Source organism: Oncorhynchus kisutch, linkage group LG1 (genome assembly GCF_002021735.2).
Source record: "Oncorhynchus kisutch isolate 150728-3 linkage group LG1, Okis_V2, whole genome shotgun sequence".
NCBI classification, from domain to species: Eukaryota; Metazoa; Chordata; class Actinopteri; order Salmoniformes; family Salmonidae; genus Oncorhynchus; species Oncorhynchus kisutch.
This window is the reverse complement of record NC_034174.2, coordinates 40,120,661-40,141,874: the sequence shown is the minus strand read 5'-3', so window position 1 is coordinate 40,141,874 and position 21,214 is coordinate 40,120,661. Positions and strand designations below refer to the sequence as shown.

The 21,214-nt window shown below is 40.8% G+C and overlaps 1 protein-coding gene across 2 annotated transcripts; it reads right to left on the bottom strand.

Annotated features, from left to right (window-relative positions):
• Positions 1–2,673: 2,673 nt before the first annotated feature.
• LOC109894016 (GTP-binding protein REM 1-like) lies at positions 2,674–16,098 on the bottom strand. 2 transcript variants are annotated; one of them, XM_031824323.1, is made up of 6 exons: positions 15,544–16,098; positions 14,847–15,090; positions 13,514–13,847; positions 11,199–11,281; positions 4,564–4,771; positions 2,674–4,037 (listed from the first exon to the last, which is right to left on the bottom strand). In XM_031824323.1, exons 2-6 carry the CDS (start codon positions 14,856–14,858, stop codon positions 3,760–3,762), a joined length of 915 nt encoding a protein of 304 aa, XP_031680183.1. In that variant the 5' UTR covers positions 14,859–15,090; positions 15,544–16,098; the 3' UTR covers positions 2,674–3,759. The 2 variants fall into 2 exon arrangements, with proteins under 2 accessions (XP_031680183.1, XP_031680189.1); XM_031824329.1 differs by having other exon boundaries at positions 13,514–13,872; positions 15,544–16,095.
• Positions 16,099–21,214: the final 5,116 nt, after the last annotated feature.

The window sequence follows — 21,214 nt, the reverse complement described above, 5'->3', positions numbered from 1 at the left end:
TATCAATGCTTTTGGGGGATTTGACCACTCAATGTTGTACTTTCAAAATTCTACTTTTCACTGCTGCTTACGGTGGGTGGTCACCATATCGCATCATTTTCAACTATACAGTAATGCTGATTTGACTTTATATGTAGTGGTGAGCCACAGTAATTCACCTCATCAAACCTCTATAAATCAGTTTATATATGGAACCAATCCTGGTGGCATAGCACAACACTAACAATCAATCCTGGTGGCATAGCACAACACTAACAATCAATCCTGGTGGCATAGCACAACACTAACAATCAATCCTGGTGGCATAGCACAACACTAACAATCAATCCTGGTGGCATAGCACAACACTAACAATCAATCCTGGTGGCATAGCACAACACTAACAATCAATCCTGGTGGCATAGCACAACACTAACAATCAATCCTGGTGGCATAGCACAACACTAACAATCAATCCTGGTGGCATAGCACAACACTAACAATCAATCCTGGTGGCATAGCACAACACTAACAATCAATGCTGGTGGCATAGCACAACACTAACAATCAATCCTGGTGGCATAGCACAACACTAACAATCAATGCTGCCATAACATGAGGCCTTTGCTGTAACTATGTAGAATCGGAACTCTCTTTTAGCATGTTGATCTCAAATTCTATCAAACCCAGATACATAAAACCTGTCATTTATTAAAACATAATTTCAGAGGTGCAGCCAGGAGCAATGGCGTTTTATGGATTCCAGTGTTCCATATTGGTTGAATTCTTGGAACTTTAAGATATTGCACATCGGGCCTCCTTAGTGGCGCAGCGTCTAAGTCACTGGATCAAGGTGCTTGAGGCGTCACTACAGCATCGGGTTCCATCCCAGGCTGTGTCACAGCCGGTCATGACTGGGAGACCCATGAAGCGGCGCACAATTGGCCCAGCATCATCCGGGTTAGGGGAGGGTTTGGCCGGCCAGGACTTCCTTGTCCCATCGCGATCTAGCGACTCCTTGTGGCAGGCCGGGCGCATGCAAGCTGACTTTGGGTGCTTGTAAACTGACTTCGGTCGGCAGCTGGACGGTGTTTCCTCTGATACATTGGTGCGGCTGGCTTACGGGTTAAGCGAACAGTGTGTCAAGAAGCAGTGCGGATTGGCAGGGTCTTGTTTCGGAGGACGCATGGCTCTCGACCTTCGCCTCTCCCGAGTCCATAGGGGAGTTTCCGCGATGGGACAAGACTCTAACTGCCAATTGGATACCACAAAAAAGGGGTAAACGTACAAAAAAGTTATATATTGTACGAATGACAAGTGAAAAACTGTTATTTCTATTACATCCTGTTTTTGAGTTTTATTTTGTTCAGGAATGTTTCATCAATGCTACAAAATGTCAGTGCAATAACCTGTGTTAATGAACACTGAGTGAATAGTCTCCTATTGTGAATGTCACTTGAGGACCTCTCAGCACACCGAAGTTTCAATGATACAGTCTGCATGGTTGGCTAACATTGGGCTCTGGTTGGTTGTGAAGATGTCACTTAGGGGCTACGTCCCAAATGGCACCCTTCCTTATAGTTCACTACTTTTGATAAGAGCCCTATGTGGGGGCTCTGGTGAAAAGCAGTGTACTATGTAGGGAATAGGGTGCCATTTGAGACGCAGGGAGAGTATCCACTTATGTTGTTACTCTTTTTAAGCCAGCAACTAATCATGGAAATCCACGTAAAATTCCAAGGCCTGATCTAAACCGTGTCAAATGACAGTTTTGGCGATAAAATGCAATTATGGTATTATCCATAGAATAATCCAGGGTTGACCAGTTCATATATGTTTTAATGTTTTTCTTGTTATCCTTTCATTAATTCAATATCTAAATGTCATGTTAGATGTAATTCAAATTTGATTCAAAAATGTCCATAATGTAACAAAGTAAGGAACGTGTAATATAATAAGACTGGATCATCAAATGAGATCAGTATTTCTTTCATATCAAAAGAAATGAAAGAAGTTGCATTGAACAATTCCATATTTATCCCAACACGTTTGTGTCTGGACATGAATTTCATGCTAACATGAGCTTCTACCCATCTAGGGGTTTAAACCACAACATGGGCATTGTCATTAATCAATGGAAACCTCCTGATCATCTGTACTTTGTCAACGTTACGAGGCAGCCATACAACTCCATATGGAACACAAACAGACGTTGTCCTATGTCCCAAATGGCACCTTATCACTATATAGTGCAATACTTTTGACCAGAGCCCTATGGGCCTTGGTCAAAAGTAGTGCTCTTTTTAGGGAGTAGGGTGCCATTTGGGAAGTAGACATTGTAAAACTATGTTCTCTAGTCGCCGATTCCTTTAGCAGGTTTATGGAAGACTCTGGCCTAAAGGTGCCCACCAGAATCAGCACAACTATCACTATCACTTGTAAAACTCTATGATCACGTTGTTCAGAGTGTAATTTCTAGCCTGGTCTGGTTTTACTTCAGCCAAATTGTCACTTGACAATGAGGAAAAAAGCAGAAAGGTAGCACAACTATCTCTTCCATTTATTATATATATATATATATATAGGGGCTTTTATATATTTTATATATATATATATATATATATATATATATATATCTTATAAAAGGTTACAAAAATGTGACAAACCTTAAAATCCAGAGCAGACAATGGTATAGTGGTAATATATTTCCTACTCCTTTATTTTCTCATAAAAATCCTTGACATTTATGTACTGTATTTACAAACTTTGTACAAAAGTGATAATACCTCTTTCCAACCCAACCAGGACACACACACACACACACACACACACACACACACACACACACACACATTGAAGACTCAACATTTTTCTTCTTTGGTCTCTTCAGGACCATGTCATCATACAATGGTGTTTTTTGACTGTGGTCAATCAGACCACGCCTCTTCAAAAGCATCCATTACAGTTGTACTGTTAACACCCCACTGGTCCTTCCAGCGTAGGAGGTGCTTGTAAAGGAAGGTGTGGACGGGATCATCCTTTTGGAAAGTTCACGATGGTGTTCGATTCCCAAACAACATCGGCATTCACATGTCATTTAGCTGTCAACTGATGGGCTCATAGACAGAACAGAAGTCTTAAACCAGAGCTCTCTTGGTTGTTGTAGAATAATGTCCATTGGTTCCTCCCAACACATGACTGTCTCCCATAGTGCAAAACCTTGAAATCAAATCATTAGTGACGTCTGCTTAAAAGTACCTAAGTGGGCATTGCTTTCCTCATGGCAAAAATACATCATACGGTGTGTTCAAAGCACTTTCTTTGGTAGAAAATAAAATGATTATTTCATACCTCAATAATCTTAGAAACCCTTCTCAAAGGAGACCGTAAAGGACTTCAAATGCCATCTATGTCTGGATACACTGGTCTAGGAATCTATTGACTTAGATGTAAGGCAAACAGTTGATAAGGTGTCTGTTTAGCAAACTCACTCTCAGCAGATTTGTGATATAGCAACAAAAAAGTCTCCATTGCCTCACATTTTCTCATCTCAATTGCTTTGAATGGCTGAAATAAATAGAAAATAACAACGTCCATCCCCTTTACCACTAGGGGGTTGGAGCAAAGAATTAGTCTCTCTAGACAGTACAATACAGCCGTTGGTTGGTTTAAGGATTTGACCCACAAGATGGCCGCCCGAAGAACACAGCATCAGGGCAAAGAGGAGAGTTGAAGTCTGCGACCACTGTCGGCGTGAACCACTTGGTCACACAGCAACCATTACAGCACGGCCAGGTCGTGGCAGGACTTGGAGCGAACCTTCAGCGCCATCTTCTTGTTGTTTTTGGCCACTAGGCGGTCCAGGAAGCGGCGGGCCTTCTTGGCGAGGCTCTCCTTGCGCTTGTAGACGGAGCGCCGGCGTTCGTTGGTTTCCTTGCTGTCTCGCCGCAGGCGGATCTGCCGGACGATGCCCTCAAAGAGCTCGTGCACGTTGTGGTGGAGCGAAGCGGATGTCTCGATGAACTTGCAGTCGAACACCACGGCGCATGCACGGCCCTCTGGGAGAGAGCAGAGCACAGAGGAAGAAGAGGTCATACGAGAGGTGTTTACATGTGAGAGGGGTACGTTTGAGTCTTCATTAGTCAGGGATCAGGTGAAACTCGTAACATAAATACATTTGATTCATTGCACCAGAATTAGCACAAGCTTATTCTCATCTGCAGAACAGGTTAAATATCAAAACATTGACCAAATCATCAAGAATTACGGTGACATTGTAAAATACAGTGTTAGTGTATGAGATGTGTGCTGTAAATGCAAATCATGGAATATTAAGGGAACAACTTATAGTATGTTGTGTGGACTGCAACATTTGATATATGATCATGTTCTGTAGTTGTAACTTTTGCTTGTTTATTTGACTATGAAGGCCACAGAAAGTGCAGTACAGACTATTGTATGCCAAACTGTTTGTCTCTTTTATAAGCAGAGTGCTGCTCATATTGTTAAATGGCTCTCATCAAGTCACTGTTCAGAAGGTGTGGAGAGACGCTTTAATGATTACATTATTAGAATTAACGTTACCTTCTACAGCCACTTCTCTGGAGCGGACCAGGTCACTTTTGTTGCCCACGAGGATGATGGGAATGTTCTCGGCCTGCCGTATGCGCCGCAGCTGGATGCGTAACTCAGAGGCACTCTCGAAGCTGCTGCGGTCCGTGATGGAGTAAACTATGACGTAGGCGTTGCCCACCTGCATACAGTAGTCCTGGACCCATTTCTCATCCTCCTCCTGAGAGACACAGACAAAGAAGAGAGAGAAGTTCAACATTCACCAACAACAGCCATATTTGGGTGCTCGTCCAGGACCTGGACTTTGATGGCACCTTTTTTTCTAATACTCTATAAGAAGGGCAATTCCAACCAACTCAATGCACCAAGGACACATGTCGATCAGGAGCTTGCCTGGGGAATTCCTGTTAGTTCTCTTATATACTGCAGACAAGTCATATTTGCATGATTTTAGCTTATTCATCATTCATAATTAATTCATTAACTTCTTCGATATAGGGGGCGCTCTTTTAATTTTTGGGTAGAAAAACGTTTCCGTTTTAAACAAGATATTTTGTCACAAAAAGATGCTCGACTATGCATATAATTGACAGCTTTGGAAAGAAAACACTCTGACGTTTCCAAAACTGCAAAGATATTATCTGTGAGTGCCACAGAACTGATGCTACAGGCGAAACCAAGATGACATTTCAAACAGGAAATGTCCCAGATTTTGAAGGCGCTGTGTTCCAATGTCTCCTTATATGGCTGTGAATGCGCCAGGAATGAGCCTACACTTTCTGTCGTTTCCCCAAGGTGTCTGCAGCATTGTGACTTATTTGTAGGCATATCATTGGAAGATTGACCAAAAGAGACTACATTTACCAGGTGCCCGCTTGGTGTCCTCCGTCGAAATTATTGCGTAATCTCCAGCTGCGTGCATTTTTCCATTTGGTTCAGAGGAGAAACCAAACTGCCACGAATGATTTATCATCGAATAGATATGTGAAAAACACCTTGAGGATTGATTCTAAACAACGTTTGCCATGTTTCTGTCGATATTATGGAGTTAATTTGGAAAAAGGTTTGGCGTTGTAATGACTGAATTTTCGTTTTTTTCTTCTTAGCCAAACATGATGAACAAAACGGAGTGATTTCTCCTACACAAATAATCTTTTTGGAAAAACTGAACATTTGCTATCTAACTGAGAGTCTCCTCATTGAAAACATCCGAAGTTCTTCAAAGGTAAATTATTTTTATTTGAATGCTTTTCTTGTTTTTGTGAAAATGTTGCCTGCTGAATGCTAGGCTTAATGCTATGCTAGCTATCAATAATCTTACACAAATGCTTGTGTAGCTATGGTTGAAAAGCATATTTAGAAAATCTGAGATGACAGTGTTGTTAACAAAAGGCTAAGCTTGTGAGCCAATATATTTATTTCATTTAATTTGCGATTTTCATGAATAGTTAACATTGCGTTATGGTAATGAGCTTGAGGCTATGATTACGCTCCCGGATACGGGATTGCTCGACGCAAGGAGTTAACATTTGCTTCATTCATGTGACCGACCAATACTGGGTCATACATGTGACAGACAAATACCTAAAAAACCTTCTTCTCTAAGCTGAGACATCTTTAGTTCTCAAAACAAATTGCAGATACTGATAGTGAGGATTCGTTCAGTCACTTGCATGAACACAGAAATGGGTTAATAAAAAAGCACAAACATAACATTTTCCATCACAGCTTAGACTGTTGACAACATGTAATCTATATTTCGTCTTCAATGTTTATTGAACAGCCATATTAGCATTGACATGAAATCAGTCAAAACACCTCAAAACAAGACATGGTATCAACAACAAGATAAAACGAGCTGAAACAAGCCACTTATGATGCCCCTGACTCTTGCTAGCAATCTGAAAAATCCAGAATCACAATAACACGCTGACTTCTACCCCATGGAAGTGCGCACACCGTTTTTGTGACGTTGTCAGCTAGCCCATCTATATAACACCATGTAAATGGTCCTTCCAAGTACAATCTGTAAATGGTTCTACTAATAACTATTTTATAATCTAAAAGGTTTTTCCTAGACGGGTTCTATCTTTGGATTCTTTCCAGAACCCTCCATGAACGGTTCCGCCAGCTTTATTAGCCTTAATCTTTATGACAATACATTACATATATCATAAGACCTTTCTTTGAGAGCGTAGTCATAGCCTAACACGGTGGTGTTAGGAAACTCAAGTCACATTATGCTGACATGCAAATTGATGTGTAATTCCTATTGGAATCCAGCCAGAGTGAGGATATCCAACAATTGGAACATTTAATCACCTGCAACCTGCATTTAGAATGACTGCCAGGGTAGGAGAGATTGATAAATGAGACAACCTAAATCCTCTCATTTGGAATTACTGTCTCAGTAACGGGTGAAATAAGTCCAACTACTAACATATTGGATTAGCTTGTGTAGCATAAGAGTAATTAACTAATCAATATACATGCAAAAACAGATATTTAAACAACTCTGAAAATCAACCTGCAATAGTGTATGCTGAGAAATGTGGTATTGATGGGCATGGTTTTGAGTATTCCCATATAGATACAGTTTAAAACATCACACCTATCTTTTTAAACTGATCAGATAACTCAAACTCCTGTTGATAAACATTAATGCTCAGGCCCTATTTAAAAAGGGAAAAATTACAATATAAAACTTATTCAGATTCAGAGGGTTCTATGCAATGTTGTGCTGCTTTTATTGACTTGGCCAAAGCTTTTGATACGGTAGACCATTCCATTCTTGTTGGTCAAGTAAAGAGTATTGGGGTCTCTGAGGCCTGTTTTGCTAACAACCTCTCTTAAATAGTCCAATGGTTAGGTCAAAACATCTGCTGTCTCAGCTACTGCCTGTCACCAAGGGAGTACCCCAAGGCTCGATCCTAGGCCCCACGCTCTTCTCAATTTATATTTAAAAAAACAGCACAGGAAGTAGGAAGCGCTCTCATCTATTTAAATGCAGATGATACTGTCTTATACTCAGCTGGCCCATCCCCGGATTTTGTGTTAAACACTCTAAAACAAAGCTTTTAGTGTCCAACAAGCCTTTTCTGCCCTTCCCTTGAACACCTCCAAAACAAAGGTAATGTGGTTCGGTAAGAAGAATGCCCTTCCCCTCTGAGGGTTTAGATCTTGAGGTAGTCACCTTATTCAAGTACTTGGGAGTATGGCTAGATTGTAAACTGTCCTTCTCTCAGCACATACAGTGAGGCAAAAAAGTATTTAGTCAGCCACCAATTGTGCAAGTTCTCCCACTTAAAGAGATGAGAGAGGCCTGACAGACAAAATGAGAAAAAAAATCCAGAAAATCACATTGTAGGATTTTTAATGAATTTATTTGCAAATTATGGTGGAAAATAAGTATTTGGTAACCTACAAACAAGCAAGATTTCTGGCTCTCACAGACCTGTAACTTCTTCTTTAATAGGCTCCTCTGTCCTCTACTCGTTACCTGTATTAATGGCACCTGTTTGAACTTGTTATCAGTATAAAAGACACCTGTCCACAACCTCAAACAGTCACACTCCAAACTCCACTATGGCCAAGACCAAAGAGCTGTCAAAGGACACCAGAAACAAAATTGTAGACCTGCACCAGGCTGCGTAGACTGAATCTGCAATAGGTAAGCAGCTTGGTTTGAAGAAATCAACTGTGGGAGCAATTATTAGGAAATGGAAGACATACAAGACCACTGATAATGTCCCTCGATCTGGGGCGCAAGATCTCACCCCGTGGGGTCAAAATGATCACAAGAACGGTGAGCAAAAATCTCAGAACCACATGGGGGGACCTAGTGAATGACCTGCAGAGAGCTGGGACCAAAGTAACAAAGCCTACCATCAGTAACACACTACGCCGCCAGGGACTCAAATCCTGCAGTGCCAGACATGTCCCCCTGCTTAAGCCAGTACATGTCCAGGCCCGTCTGAAGTTTGCTAGAGAGCATTTGGATGATCCAGAAGAAGATTGGGAGAATGTCATATGGTCAGATGAAACCAAAATATTACTTTTTGGTAAAAACTCAACTCGTCGTGTTTGGAGGACAAAGAATGCTGAGTTGCATCCAAAGAACACCATACCTGTGAAGCATGGGGGTGGAAACATCATGCTTTGGGGCTCTTTTTCTACAAAGGGACCAGGACGACTGATCTGTGTAAAGGAAAGAATGAATGGGGCCATGTATCGTGAGATTTTGAGTGAAAACCTCCTTCCATCAGCAAGGGCATTGAAGATAAAACGTGGCTGGGTCTTTCAGCATGACAATGATCCCAAACACACTGCCCGGGCAATGAAGGAGTGGCTTCGTAAGAAGCATTTCAAGGTCCTGGAGTGGCCTAGCCAGTCTCCAGATCTCAACCCCATAGAAAATCTTTGGAGGGAGTTGAAAGTCTGTGTTGCCCAGCAACAGCCCCAAAACATAACTGCTCTAGAGGAGATCTGCATGGAGGAATGGGCCAAAATTCCAGCAACAGTGTGTGAAAACCTTGTGAAGACTTACAGAAAACGTTTGACCTCTGTCATTGCCAACAAAGGGTATATAACAAAGTATTGAGATAAACTTTTGTTATTGACCAAATACTTATTTTCCACCATAATTTGCAAATAAATTCATAAAAAATCCTACAATGTGATTCTCTGGATTTTCTTCTCTCATTTTGTCTGTCATAGTTGAAGTGTACCTGTGATGAAAATTACAGGCCTTTCTCATCATTTTAAGTGGGAGAACTCGCACAATTGGTGGCTGACTAAATACTTTTTTGTCCCACTGTATCCAAGCTGCAGGCTAAGGTTAAATCTAGACTTCGTTTCCTCTCGTAATCGCTCCTCTTTCACCAGCTGCCAAACTAACCCTGATTAAGGTGACCATCCTACCTATGCTAGATTACCGAGATGAAATGTATAAATTGGCATGTAAAGGTGCTCTCGAGCGGCTAGATGTTGTTTACCATTCCGCCATCAGATTTGCCACCAATGCTCCTTATAGGGCACATCACTGCACGCTATACTCTGTAAACCGGCCATCTCTGTATACCTGACGCAAGACCCACTGGTTGATGCTTTTTTTTTTTATAAAACCCCCTTAGGCCTCACTTTCCCCTATATGAGATACCTACTGCAACCCTCTTCACATACAACACACGTTCTGCCAGTGACATTCTGTTCAAGGCCCCCTAATACACATCCCTGGGTCGCTCCTCTTTTCAATTCACCGCAGCTTGTGACTGGAACGAGCTACAAAAAACACTAACTTAACAGTTTTATCTCCATTTCTACATTCAAAGACTCAATCATGGACACTCTTACTGACACTTGTGGCTGCTTCACGAGATGTATTGTTTTTTCTACCTTCTTGCCCTTTGTGCTGTTGTTTGTGCCTAACAATGTTTGTACCATGTTTGTGCTGCTACAGTACCATGTTGTGCTGCTGCCGTGTTGCTACTGTGTTTTTGTCATGTTGTCTTGCTAACATGCTGTGTTGTCATGTGTTGCTGCCATGTTGTGTTGTCGTCTCAGGTCTCTATGTAGTGTTGCGGTGTCTCCCTTGTCGTGATGCGTATTTTGTCTTGTATTTTTTATCTCCCATCCCCACAGAAGGCCTTTTGCTCTTGGTAGGCCGTCATTGTAAATAAGAATATGTTCTTAATTGACTTGCCTAGTTGTACAAAGGTTATAAATAAAATAAATAAATGTAAAACCCTTCTTGCCTTCCAAAGAATCTGTTTTAACATCCGAAGAACCCGTTCTTCCAAAAGCGGTTCATTGGATTAAAAGGTTTGCCTTAGAAAAAAGGGTTCCAAAAGGGTTCTTTGTAATGTAGCATATGTTTTCTGTTGTTATAATTGAATCATTGAAGCCACCTTTGATGTCAAAAATGCACTCATGCATTCAAAAGATAATTGAGATAAGTGATGGTCAACATTAAGTTTTAACGTCGTTATTCGAAAAAGCACTAAGCTAAGTTGATTTATATGCATTTGTGAATACAGAACTCTGGTCTCCAGGGATGGTTATTGGTCAAACATCTGACGTTCTGCTTGTAGTGACACTTGGTGCCCTTTAACACATTGAAACCACTGTCTTTATAGACATCCTTATCTCCCTATATCTCCTCTAACCCGGTACAGACAAGTCAACATGTGACTTGGCCTGCACGCTTCACTCCCCAGCTGTAATCAATACTGGAGTAATTAAGCCCCACAGCCATCATGTCCCATACAGACACTCGCCTAATGCCACTGGAGCCACTACTCACTGACTCCAGCACAGCTAGGATTCGCCCCACTTCAGCTCGACTCAATGGAGTTTAGCTATAGGCACACAGTGCGAGCACATATATTTTTTCACAAAACCGAGGGAGGGGCAGGGCTGTCCCTTGGTATCATAGTTGTTTAGAATGGAGCCTTATGGTTCGGCTGGCACAAGCGGATTTGTTTCTTTGCTCTACCTGTGTTCTCAAGTAACACTGAGTAAGATTAAGTTACATGAATTAGAAAGCTTAAAGCTTTCAGTCCTTTTTGTTGATGTGAGACTATATCATATTCTCTACTGTGCAATTCATTTTTGTGACAAAGATGTTGATGGTTGGTGTTGTGTCATACCTGTTTCTCGTTCTCCCAGGTGTCCATGACGATGAGGGTGGTCTCCTCTCCATCTACAATCATGGTTTTCTCATAGGTGTCCTCTAAACAAACAAAACAACCAGGAAAGAGAATAGAAAATATATTATTTCCTACTGTACCTCAATAACGTTGGAAAACGTTCTAAAAGGGAGTCTAGACATTGCAACCTAGGGTTAAAATATAAATACAACTTGTTTTATTCTTGTAGATAAATTATACTTATTTCTTTATGTCAACTCCTTCAAACATATCTGCAATTGGTTGCAGCCAGCAGGTGTGATGGAATTTGGTTCTCTCTCTCTCTAAATATAGGCTTGTTCTTTGTGAATGGAGACCTGATGGAGACTTAAGGGTCAAAACCTTGCAGACTGCTGTCAATAAACCACATGGGAGCATAGATTTCAGTGTGCAGAATCTCTTTTTTCCTCATGCTGAATCATTTATGCCATGTCCATTTTAAGGTTATGACTTTAGAAACTAAAATATGGAGGTGTTTTACAAATTTGCTTATATTTGACATACAAGAACACTACACTTGTGTTTATCCCTACTACTGTTAAAATGTGCAATATAGCTATTACACTTCACTACCATATCATCATGACCATGGAATATAAGCTGTGGAAAACACCATTGAGCCATGTCTAGTTTAGTCTGATTAGATCATCCTAGCGAGACTAAAACACACTTTGGCCAAAAGTGAAAAGAACTTGTTACATTTTCCTTTCAACCATAGCCTTATTGTAAAAGCTGCTGCACAAGACAAGGACAAACGGCCCGTCAAAGCCTTGAGAAGTTGAGGTCTTTGAGTTGAAGTGACAATCTAGGTTTTTGATTTGATTTATTAGGATCCCCATTAGCCGACGCCAATGGTGACAGCTAGTCTTACTTGGGTCCGACACATAAAGAAAAATAAATGACAGACTAAAGACTACCATTTACATACTTTTAAATACATTAACATGTAGTGCGTGTTTTTGCGTCTATCAGTTACACATACATGTCAGTTCATACACACAAAAAGTCACATGTGAAGAGGCGTTGTGCCGTGAGGTGTTGCTTTATTTTTGTTGAAACCAGGTGAGCTGTTCACTTGAGCTATATGAGATGGAAGGGAGTTCCATGCAATCATGGCTCTGTATAATACTGTACGTTTCCTTGAATTTGTTCTGGACCTGGGTATTGTGAAGGTCAGAACCTGTAAACAAGCAAACAAGTAATATGCCTACAATGGAATGTATTGTAATATCCTCGTAATGCCGTTCTTTCCTCATAAAACACTTGCCATTCACCACACCAGCTCTAAACCAACCAAGGAGTCCACTATGAAGAACAGTTCAATTACTGTCAGTGTGACAAGCAAAGTGACCCAAAACTAAAAACAACATGACCAAGTCAGTGACAGGCTGAAAACAGGACAGCTATACACTTTCTCCTGATGATGTCAGAGGGAGGTCTCATGAGGAGAGACGTTACCACTCTGGAGAGATAGGAGCTGCCACACACACACAAACAGCAACCTATTTCCCTGTATATTGCAGAAACGTTTGACCAGGGGCTATACAGCAACATTCAGCTGGGCTGCCTCACAAATATAACTTTATTCCCTGTATAGTGCACTACTTTTGACCAGAGCTACCCCACTAAGGGGAATAGGGTACTATTTGGGACGCATCTTTAGCCAGTCACTCCCATCAGCCGACCCGACACGCACAAGTCATGAAAGCATGAACCTCTCACAAACTAATAAAGTAAACCGTGTCTAGGCTACTGTATCAGGCATGACCTAAAAGTTTTCATTATTTATTTTGTAAATATTATGACTTTTATCCTGTCATAGTAAACACTTTCAGAGAAATTTGTGTTTCAAAAAGGACAAACTGCACAAATCACATCACTCAGCAGCACAGCTGGATGCCAAAATGCATGGGTCAATATAAGCTGCCAATCAATGCTTTGAGGTCACTCAGTACTACACATGACAGAGACAAGAGTTCAATCAATGTAGTTGTGACAGGTTAGCCAAGGTTGTTAGGGCCAGGGCAATGTCAGAGACCATTACTTTTACAGTCATTGTTGAAGAGATGCATAAAATTAATTAACTCATTGAATAACTCATTAGTGCTTAGTGTCCATAGATTTTAATTAGCAGATGAGGATGGATGATACTAATAGTTTTCTTAGGTTACTGATAAGACATTGACAAACAACTACTAAATAGTTGTGTTAATAGGCTACACACCATAAATAGCCTCATAATAATCATATTAATTGTGCTTGGTAGAAAAACCCACCTCCCGTATGGTCGTGAGCATCCTTTTCCTGAATGCCAGCAAAGATATTGGCAAGACTCGACTTTCCAACACCGTGGTCTCCTAGCAAAACAACGTGGTACAAACAATCTGCTCCTGAGCCATCCGAGTCATTATCCGAGTCATCAGATGACCAGTTGGCGCGGCAGTGGAGAGACTTGTCTCCGGGATGGTATGAGGCGGACTGGCCAAGCGGAGGGTGATGGGGGTCGGCTGGCGGGTCTCTACCTCTCGTCCCCGGCTGATGAGAGGCAGGGATAGGAGTACTTGCCCTTCTCCGCAAAGTCTCCTTGCCCTCTCTCTGTGTGTGTGTCATCTTAGCGAAAAGGCAAAGAACATCCCTTAAAAATAAGAATATGTAAAATAATCATAAGATAAAGTCCTAATTCACTAGGACATAAGAGTTAAGCTCAAGGTTATTATAGTTCTGTTTTTATATTCCTTTTTATTCCTATTAGTTTTGCGATTTATTTGAAATTCAGTTTCGTTTCAGTTTTCAGACCTGATTAGCTAGTTTTATTTAGTTTAGTTAAATATTTTCATTTTATTTTATTTAGGTTCAGTTCTAATGTTAGGGCAAGAAAGTATGTGTGTGCCAGGCTAGGAGTCATTACTGTTGTATAGTCTGCAACTGGGGGGCAGTAAAGTGATGGGTCAGGTCATAGGTTAGGTTAGGTTTACGTTATACAGTCAATCTCAATGTGACTTGGATTTGAAAGGAATAGCGCTGAGACTGATGCAAAGAAATATGGTGGAAGGAGTATCTCTCTCGCCCATGTTTACACCAATCCAATGTTTAACTTAATTAAGTAGTACATGTAATCAAGTTAGCTGCTTTCCACTGTTAGCTGGTGATAGTGATGCACAAGCTAGGTCTTTTTGAAACCATCTCTTAGCCACATTTACCACCCGATTTAGTAGGCTTGAAAACCCCGTCAAAAGCTTGGAAACACTATTGTAATCCCCATTACATTTTTACCCAAAGTTTAGAAAAAAACACAATTCATGATGGTTTTATTTCATTTTAGTTCGTTTTGGAGATAAATCGTTTGTTTAGTTGTAGTTTTTCAAACGGGTGTTGATTTTTTTTAATTTCAGGTTACCAAATAGTTTTTTTCATTATTAGTTTTCGTCTCTGTTTTCGTTTACTATAATAAACTTGGTTAGGCTAAATAATATAACAAACCCCTATAATAAACAGTTTATAAACAGACACTGCTCCCGGATTAAAGATAAATTGTAAAACAAACAAAAATATCACGGCCTATGGAGTGTAAATAGCACTGAAACATAATATTGTCTGGAATATACTCACAACTGTAGCCATGAATCTTCTAATTTTGCCCAGTATTCTCCATTGCTGAGCAAAGCACAGACTTCACCATATAGTAAAGTTTTCTCGGTTCGGGGAGCTGTGTCCGAGCTGTCATTCTGTTCTTGTACCAAGGAAAGCTTCCAATGTATCAATCAGTTTTGTTACAGTGTCCCATCAGCTATTCTATACAAGTGTAACAGTATACCCCTGGAGCCATGGCAACATCCTGCAAAGTTCCACAACCCTGTAAAAATGTAAGAGTGGAATCAGGGGTTGCTCGCTCGCTCGCTCGCCTCTCTTTTTCAATCTCCTCTCTGTATCACACAAGAAGGCATGCACACACACGCACGCACACACACACACACACACACACACACAAAGGCAGACACAAAGTTTCAGATCACCTCCTGTGATAACATGCACTGAGACGTAGTCATGGTGTAGGCTAATTCAAATCGGCTATTTTAAAAACTCGAACACCGCTAACTTTGTTGGTCAACAACTAAATAATGTAATGGGGAGGACAATCATTTCAATATGCAATGTTTTGCTTTTATAAATCCATAGCACTTCTTCTAGGAATGCTATTGCACTTCCTGTCCAAAAAGTTGTTGGCTAAATGGTGGGTGCTAATTTCCAAATGTCATATGGCGTATTTTAATTAGGCTACTTCAGTTTTCTACCTATGGATACTCACCCGTGCTGTAAATTCCGTTTAACTCATGTAGGCAATGCGCGTGCTGGGTGTTTTCAGCGGAGCGTGTCCTTTGATGATGCGCGCGTGCTTCGAATCAGCCCTCATTCAATTCTCTCATTGCTGCTGCAACTTTTCCTTGTGTGAATCTACTTTAATCTCATCGAAGAACCCACCCCGACTACATGACGTAAAAGTAAGTCACTTCCTGTTCTAAACTGTTAGTTTTCTCTCTCTTTTACCACAATAATGTTTACCTCCACGCTGCAGATATCTACTAGGGCAGGGTTTCCCAAACTCGGTCCTGGTGCCCCCCCACCTGGGTGCACGTTTTGGTTTTTCCCTTAGCACCACACAGCTGATTCAAATCATCAAAGCTTGCTGATGAGTTGGTTACATTGCCCAAGCAGGACAACCACTGCTTTATATAAATTTCTATAGAAAATATGGGGACAGGATGTGTCTTGTCCTAAAAATCCATGTCTGTTTAGATTAGTCAAATCAAGCCCCAGTGTTGAACTCTTTATAAAGTACAAAAATATCTTCAAAGGGAGCCAAGTCTCCATTAAAAGCACTTTTACAAGTATGCTGCATAGTTTCAGTTTGAGACAATCAGTACACACACACACACACACATCTGTAAATCAGTTCTGTCCTAACACTGTGAGAGGGCAGAGTTCACACCCCTAGCCGCAGACCAGCACTCTCTACCAGGAAATTGTATTCTCTGAGGCTCTGCTGAATCTTTTCCAACTGAAACAACATAAGTAATCAGACCAGTCGGCCGTACGATGGCCAGATGAAGGCCCTACACTGTTTATAAAGCCAGCTTCTTTCCCACACTTAAGTAAATCACAGTCAGAGACTTCCCAAAACTACGGTTACAGGGTCTGAGGAGATTTGTGAAAAGAGGATGGGTTGGAAGTGGTTACTCTCACTGCGGCACTTACTGTGGAAAGAAAAAGCAAACTATAAACATTCTAAATATTGAAAATTATTTTCTGTGGACCGACACACTGAAGAATGTGATAATGGGCAATAAATGAGATTCAACTGGCAGTTATAGACCATAAATTATAGCTGAATGAACCCACATCAAATGCTCATACACTACATGACCGAAAGTATGTGGGCACCTGCTCATCGAACATCTCATTCCAAAATCATCGATTTTAATATGGAGTTGGTCCCCCCTTTGCTGCTATAATAGCCTCCACTCTTCTGGGAAGGCTTTCCACTAGATGTTGGAACATTGCTGCGGGGACTTGCTTCCATTCAGCCACAAGTATTGGTGATACAGGGCACTGATGTTCGGCAATTAGGCCTGGCTCGCAGTCGTTCCAATTCATCCCAAAGGTGTTCGATTGGGTTGAGGTCAGGGCTCTGTGCAGGCCAGTCAAGTTCTTCCACACTGATCTCAACAAACCATTTCTATATGGATTTCACTTCGTACACAGGGGCATTGTCATGCTGAAACAGGAAAGGGCCTTCCCCAAACTGTTGCCACAAATTTGGAAGCACAGAATTGTCTAGAATGTCATTGTATGCTGTAGCGTTAAGATTTCCCTTCACTGGAACTAAGGGGACTAGCACGAACCATGAAAAACAGCCCCAGACCATTATTCCTCCTAAAATGATCTTAGGCTTATGTGCGGCTGCTCGGCCATGGAAACCCATTTCATGAAGCTCCCGACAAACAATTCTCGCACTGACGTTGCTTTCAGTGGCAGTTTGGAACTTGGTAGTGAGTGTTGCAACCAAGGACAGACCATTTTTACATGCTACGCACTTATGTGGCCTACCACTTCGCGGCTGAGCCGTTGTTGCTCTTAGACGTTTCCACTTTACAATAACAGCACTTACAGTTGACCGGGACAGCTCTAGCAGGGCAGAAATTTGACGAACTGACTGACTTGTTGGAAAGGTGGCATCCTATGACGGTGCCACGTTAAAAGTCATTGAGCTCTTCAGTAAGGACATTCTACTGCCAATGTTTGTCTTTGGAGATTGCATGGCTGTAACGGGTGTGGCTGAAATAGCCAAATCCACTAATTTGAAGGAGTGTCCACATACTTTTGTATATATAGTGTATGATTCCACTCCCAAAAAAGGAGAATAAATTTTACTTTTTTGAAGTTCCTTTCTCTTTCAAAGAAGATACAAATTATTTGAACCTGAACCCTGGAGGTATTTATTTGAACGTTTTTACAATAGATTATTGACCCCAGTTGAGCCATATTACAATGTGGAACTAGGTTTGAGAAGATGGGCACTCAGTGTAACACACATTCTGGGGTTGCGCCTAGAAGAACCCAACAGGTTTAAATGCAGCCAAGTGACACTAGTCTGTCACACATCTAAATGGGGAGCCGCTCCTCATGAGGGATGTTTAAGGTCACGGTGATTTCCGGGGTGCATCTGGAATGAACACAACACACATTTAGAACCTTAATGCACACTGAGCACAATTTCCTTATTAACATACTTAGTATATATTTGGAAATGTTAATTGCTTGTGAAGGTTTTGGTGCCATTTTAAAGTGCCCTTCAAAAATGAAATCATGATTAAGTATGGGCTGTTCTTGATGGATATTCAATATTTTAGAAACCTACAGTACTGATATAATGTAAAAAATAAAAATGTCACACAAAATGATTCAGAAGGGTTTGGTCCCTTTCCATTTCCTTACATGCATATCAGGTGTGTTCTCCTATTTACATCCTATGATAGAAGTACTGTGGGCTAATTCAATTCTGATGATGAAGACCTACATTTTACATCCTAAAACTGGCCCATCTGAGTGAGAACAAATGAATGGAAAGTAACATCTCACATTGCCTTAAGTAATTGTAAAAGACAGAATAAACAAGCTGACAGCAGTTTCTGTATGGAAGACTGTATCCTATCACGGAAGAAGGAAAAAACACGTCTGTTTAAATAAACACACTCTCTCCCCAAAAGTGACTTCAGACAATAACAGAGTGAGAGAAAGCAGTTGTGTCTGTGTGGACCCGCTATTTACCAGCCCAGAGAATGATGAGTTTGAATCAGTCAGAGTCAGTACAGCTTATTCCATATGGAACATTTGCACTTACAGTTCAACTTCATATTTATAGTTCCCTCTCTGAGGCTTAAAACACGTCAGTGCTAAAATGGTGTCTTTGCTAAGTGAGATTCAGGATGTTTACCAAAAACGTCGTAATTTCTCAAACCCCAATTCAACATTGAATCTCCCTTATATAAAATCCCACGTGAAATGAATGTATTCAGAGTGTGTTGTGTCATTTTGTTTTGGAACAAGCTGGGGGGAAATTTGACCACCTTATTACCCTTTAATGTCAGACTGGGATTCCGTGAACACAAGGCTCTTCTGTGCTTCTTCATTTCAATTTAAGATGGCGCTGCAAGTCTGTTCCCAAACCTGGGTAATATTAAACAGCGATACCCCATTACTATTTCAGAGACATCGCTTTTGACGGAAAGAGGAAAGAAGAGGTTAAAATCCTGTCACGTGTATTAGTTTGGTCCAGCTGTTTTAGTGACACTGATAGATGTCTGATAGATAAACAACCCTACAGCTCAGTGGTTGGTATTATGACACTGTCATACTCTTTGCCTAGATTTTACTCAATTTACTATATATTGATAATAGTTACTTAAATCAAATAATGTAAGTATATCAGTTTTAGTATTTGTTTTAGTTTTAGGGATGCACATTAGACAATGTTCTTTCGGAATTATTTTTAAACCCCCATCAAGAAATGCCTGAAGCCACATTGTCTAAAGTAACCACCCTCATGGCATGGATTGATGACATCACACAGCCTATGAAGAGCAGTAGTGTACAGTAAAGTGCCCTCCATCAACTTGACTTGACATACAAGCGGATCGGGAGGCCTTTGGGAAGAAAGGTTTACATTTTGTGCACTTAAAGTCCAAAGCCTACAACTGAAGATTGATGAGATACGCCTGTTGGTTCGCAAATCAGAGGTGGGTATCTTATGTTTTACAGATACATGGTTGGATTAATCTGTTTGTGACTCAGAAATTGAGGCAATTACTCTGTTGTCAGTAAGGATTGGAATCGGAACGGTGGGGGCTTTACTTGTGCTTTACTTAAAACATCCGATCGAATTTAATCGATGCTCGGGAATTGTCTGGCTGGTTATCTGCTTCCGCAAAACCAAACTTTTTTTTGTGGGGTGTGTTCCAGGCCGCCCAATCAGAATGAATTCTATGAAAACTGTTTCATCAAACTGTAATGATTCCCTGGTGAAGGGAATCATTTTGTTAGGGGATTTCAATGCTGATGTTTGCAAAAGGATAACCTAACCCACAATGTATTTATGCACTTTGTAGATCACTTGCTCTGATCCAAATGATAAAAGATCCCACCAGGGTATGTGAAACAGTGCAAAGTACGATTGAGTGGAGTGATAGTCATTGATCATTTTGATCATGGAGTGATGGTCAGGAATCATTGACCATTCTATTACATTTTGCACAAGGAGTGTTTTTAAAGATATATTTACATGTCACAAAACTGTTAGAATCAGAGCACTCAAAAGTGGGTGCAATTGGCTGGTCACCTGTGCTGGATAGTGCAAGGGTAGGCAGTGCCTGGGAAGCATTCAAATGTATATTTCTTGATGTGGTGAATGTGATGGTGCCCATTAGACAGGTCAGAGTAAAGGAGAGATCTAGCCCTTGGTTTAATCATGGGATCCTAGAATCTATCCAAGCAAGGACTAAGGCCTTTACGAAATGTAAGAACTCTCCTATATAAATGTCACAGAAATGAAGCACAGAGCAGGATGGATGAAGCTAAGAGGGGTTACTTTGCTAATACAATCATTGAGAACAAAAATCACCATAAAAAGCTTTGGAAATAATTTAAGGAACTAGGCTGTAGTAGTACTACCAAAAACAAAATAAACAGTATTGGACTGAACATCAGGGGGGAGATGATACATGAAAAAGCAGAGGTTGCAAATGAATTCAACATTTATTTTTACTTCTGTTGCCAGCAAGCTGGTTAGCAAGCTGCCTACCAATTCTAGTTTGTATGGAAACGACCAAGCCAATAAGTATTATGTTGAATTAGGGGTTCAGCCAATCTCTTATTCTTTTGCAAAGGTAGCAACAACCAAAGTAGCCAGTATGCTAGCAGAGCTTAAATTCTCCTAAGCCACAGGCCTTGATAATATTCCTGCAAGGTTTCTTAGAGATTCTGCTGAGAAAGTTGCCCCTTGTATTATGCATATCATTAATCTCTCTCTTGAACAAGGCATCTTTCCCAAGGACATGAAACAAGTTAAAGTTCTACCTCTGTATAAGAAGCGGATAAAGTTTGAACCTGGGAATTATAGGCCTGTATCAGTATAACATCAAAGATCCTGGAGAGAGTTGGACATGAGCAAATGTATGAATATTTCAACAAACAAAGCCTAATGTATGATTTTCAGTCAGGGTTTAGAAAAACATACTCCACTGATTCATGTCTACTTGACTGACTTCATCAGGAAAGAGATTGATGAGGGAAATCTTTGTGGAATGGTACTGCTTGACTTACAGAATGCCTTTGATGCAGTTAACCACTCTCTCCTAATATCCAAACTGGAGGTACTGGAGTTAAGCAGTATCCCTCTAGGCAGGGTAAAGTCCTACTTGTAG

Excerpts from the sequence above, each read along its gene's own strand:
- LOC109894016 (XM_031824323.1), bottom strand. Across the intron at positions 11,282-13,513 it reads TGCTCACGACCATACGGGAG|AGGACACCTATGAGAAAACC; the intron begins GTGGGTTTTTCT and ends TTGTTTGTTTAG. Across the intron at positions 4,772-11,198 it reads CCTGGGAGAACGAGAAACAG|GAGGAGGATGAGAAATGGGT; the intron begins GTATGACACAAC and ends TGTGTCTCTCAG.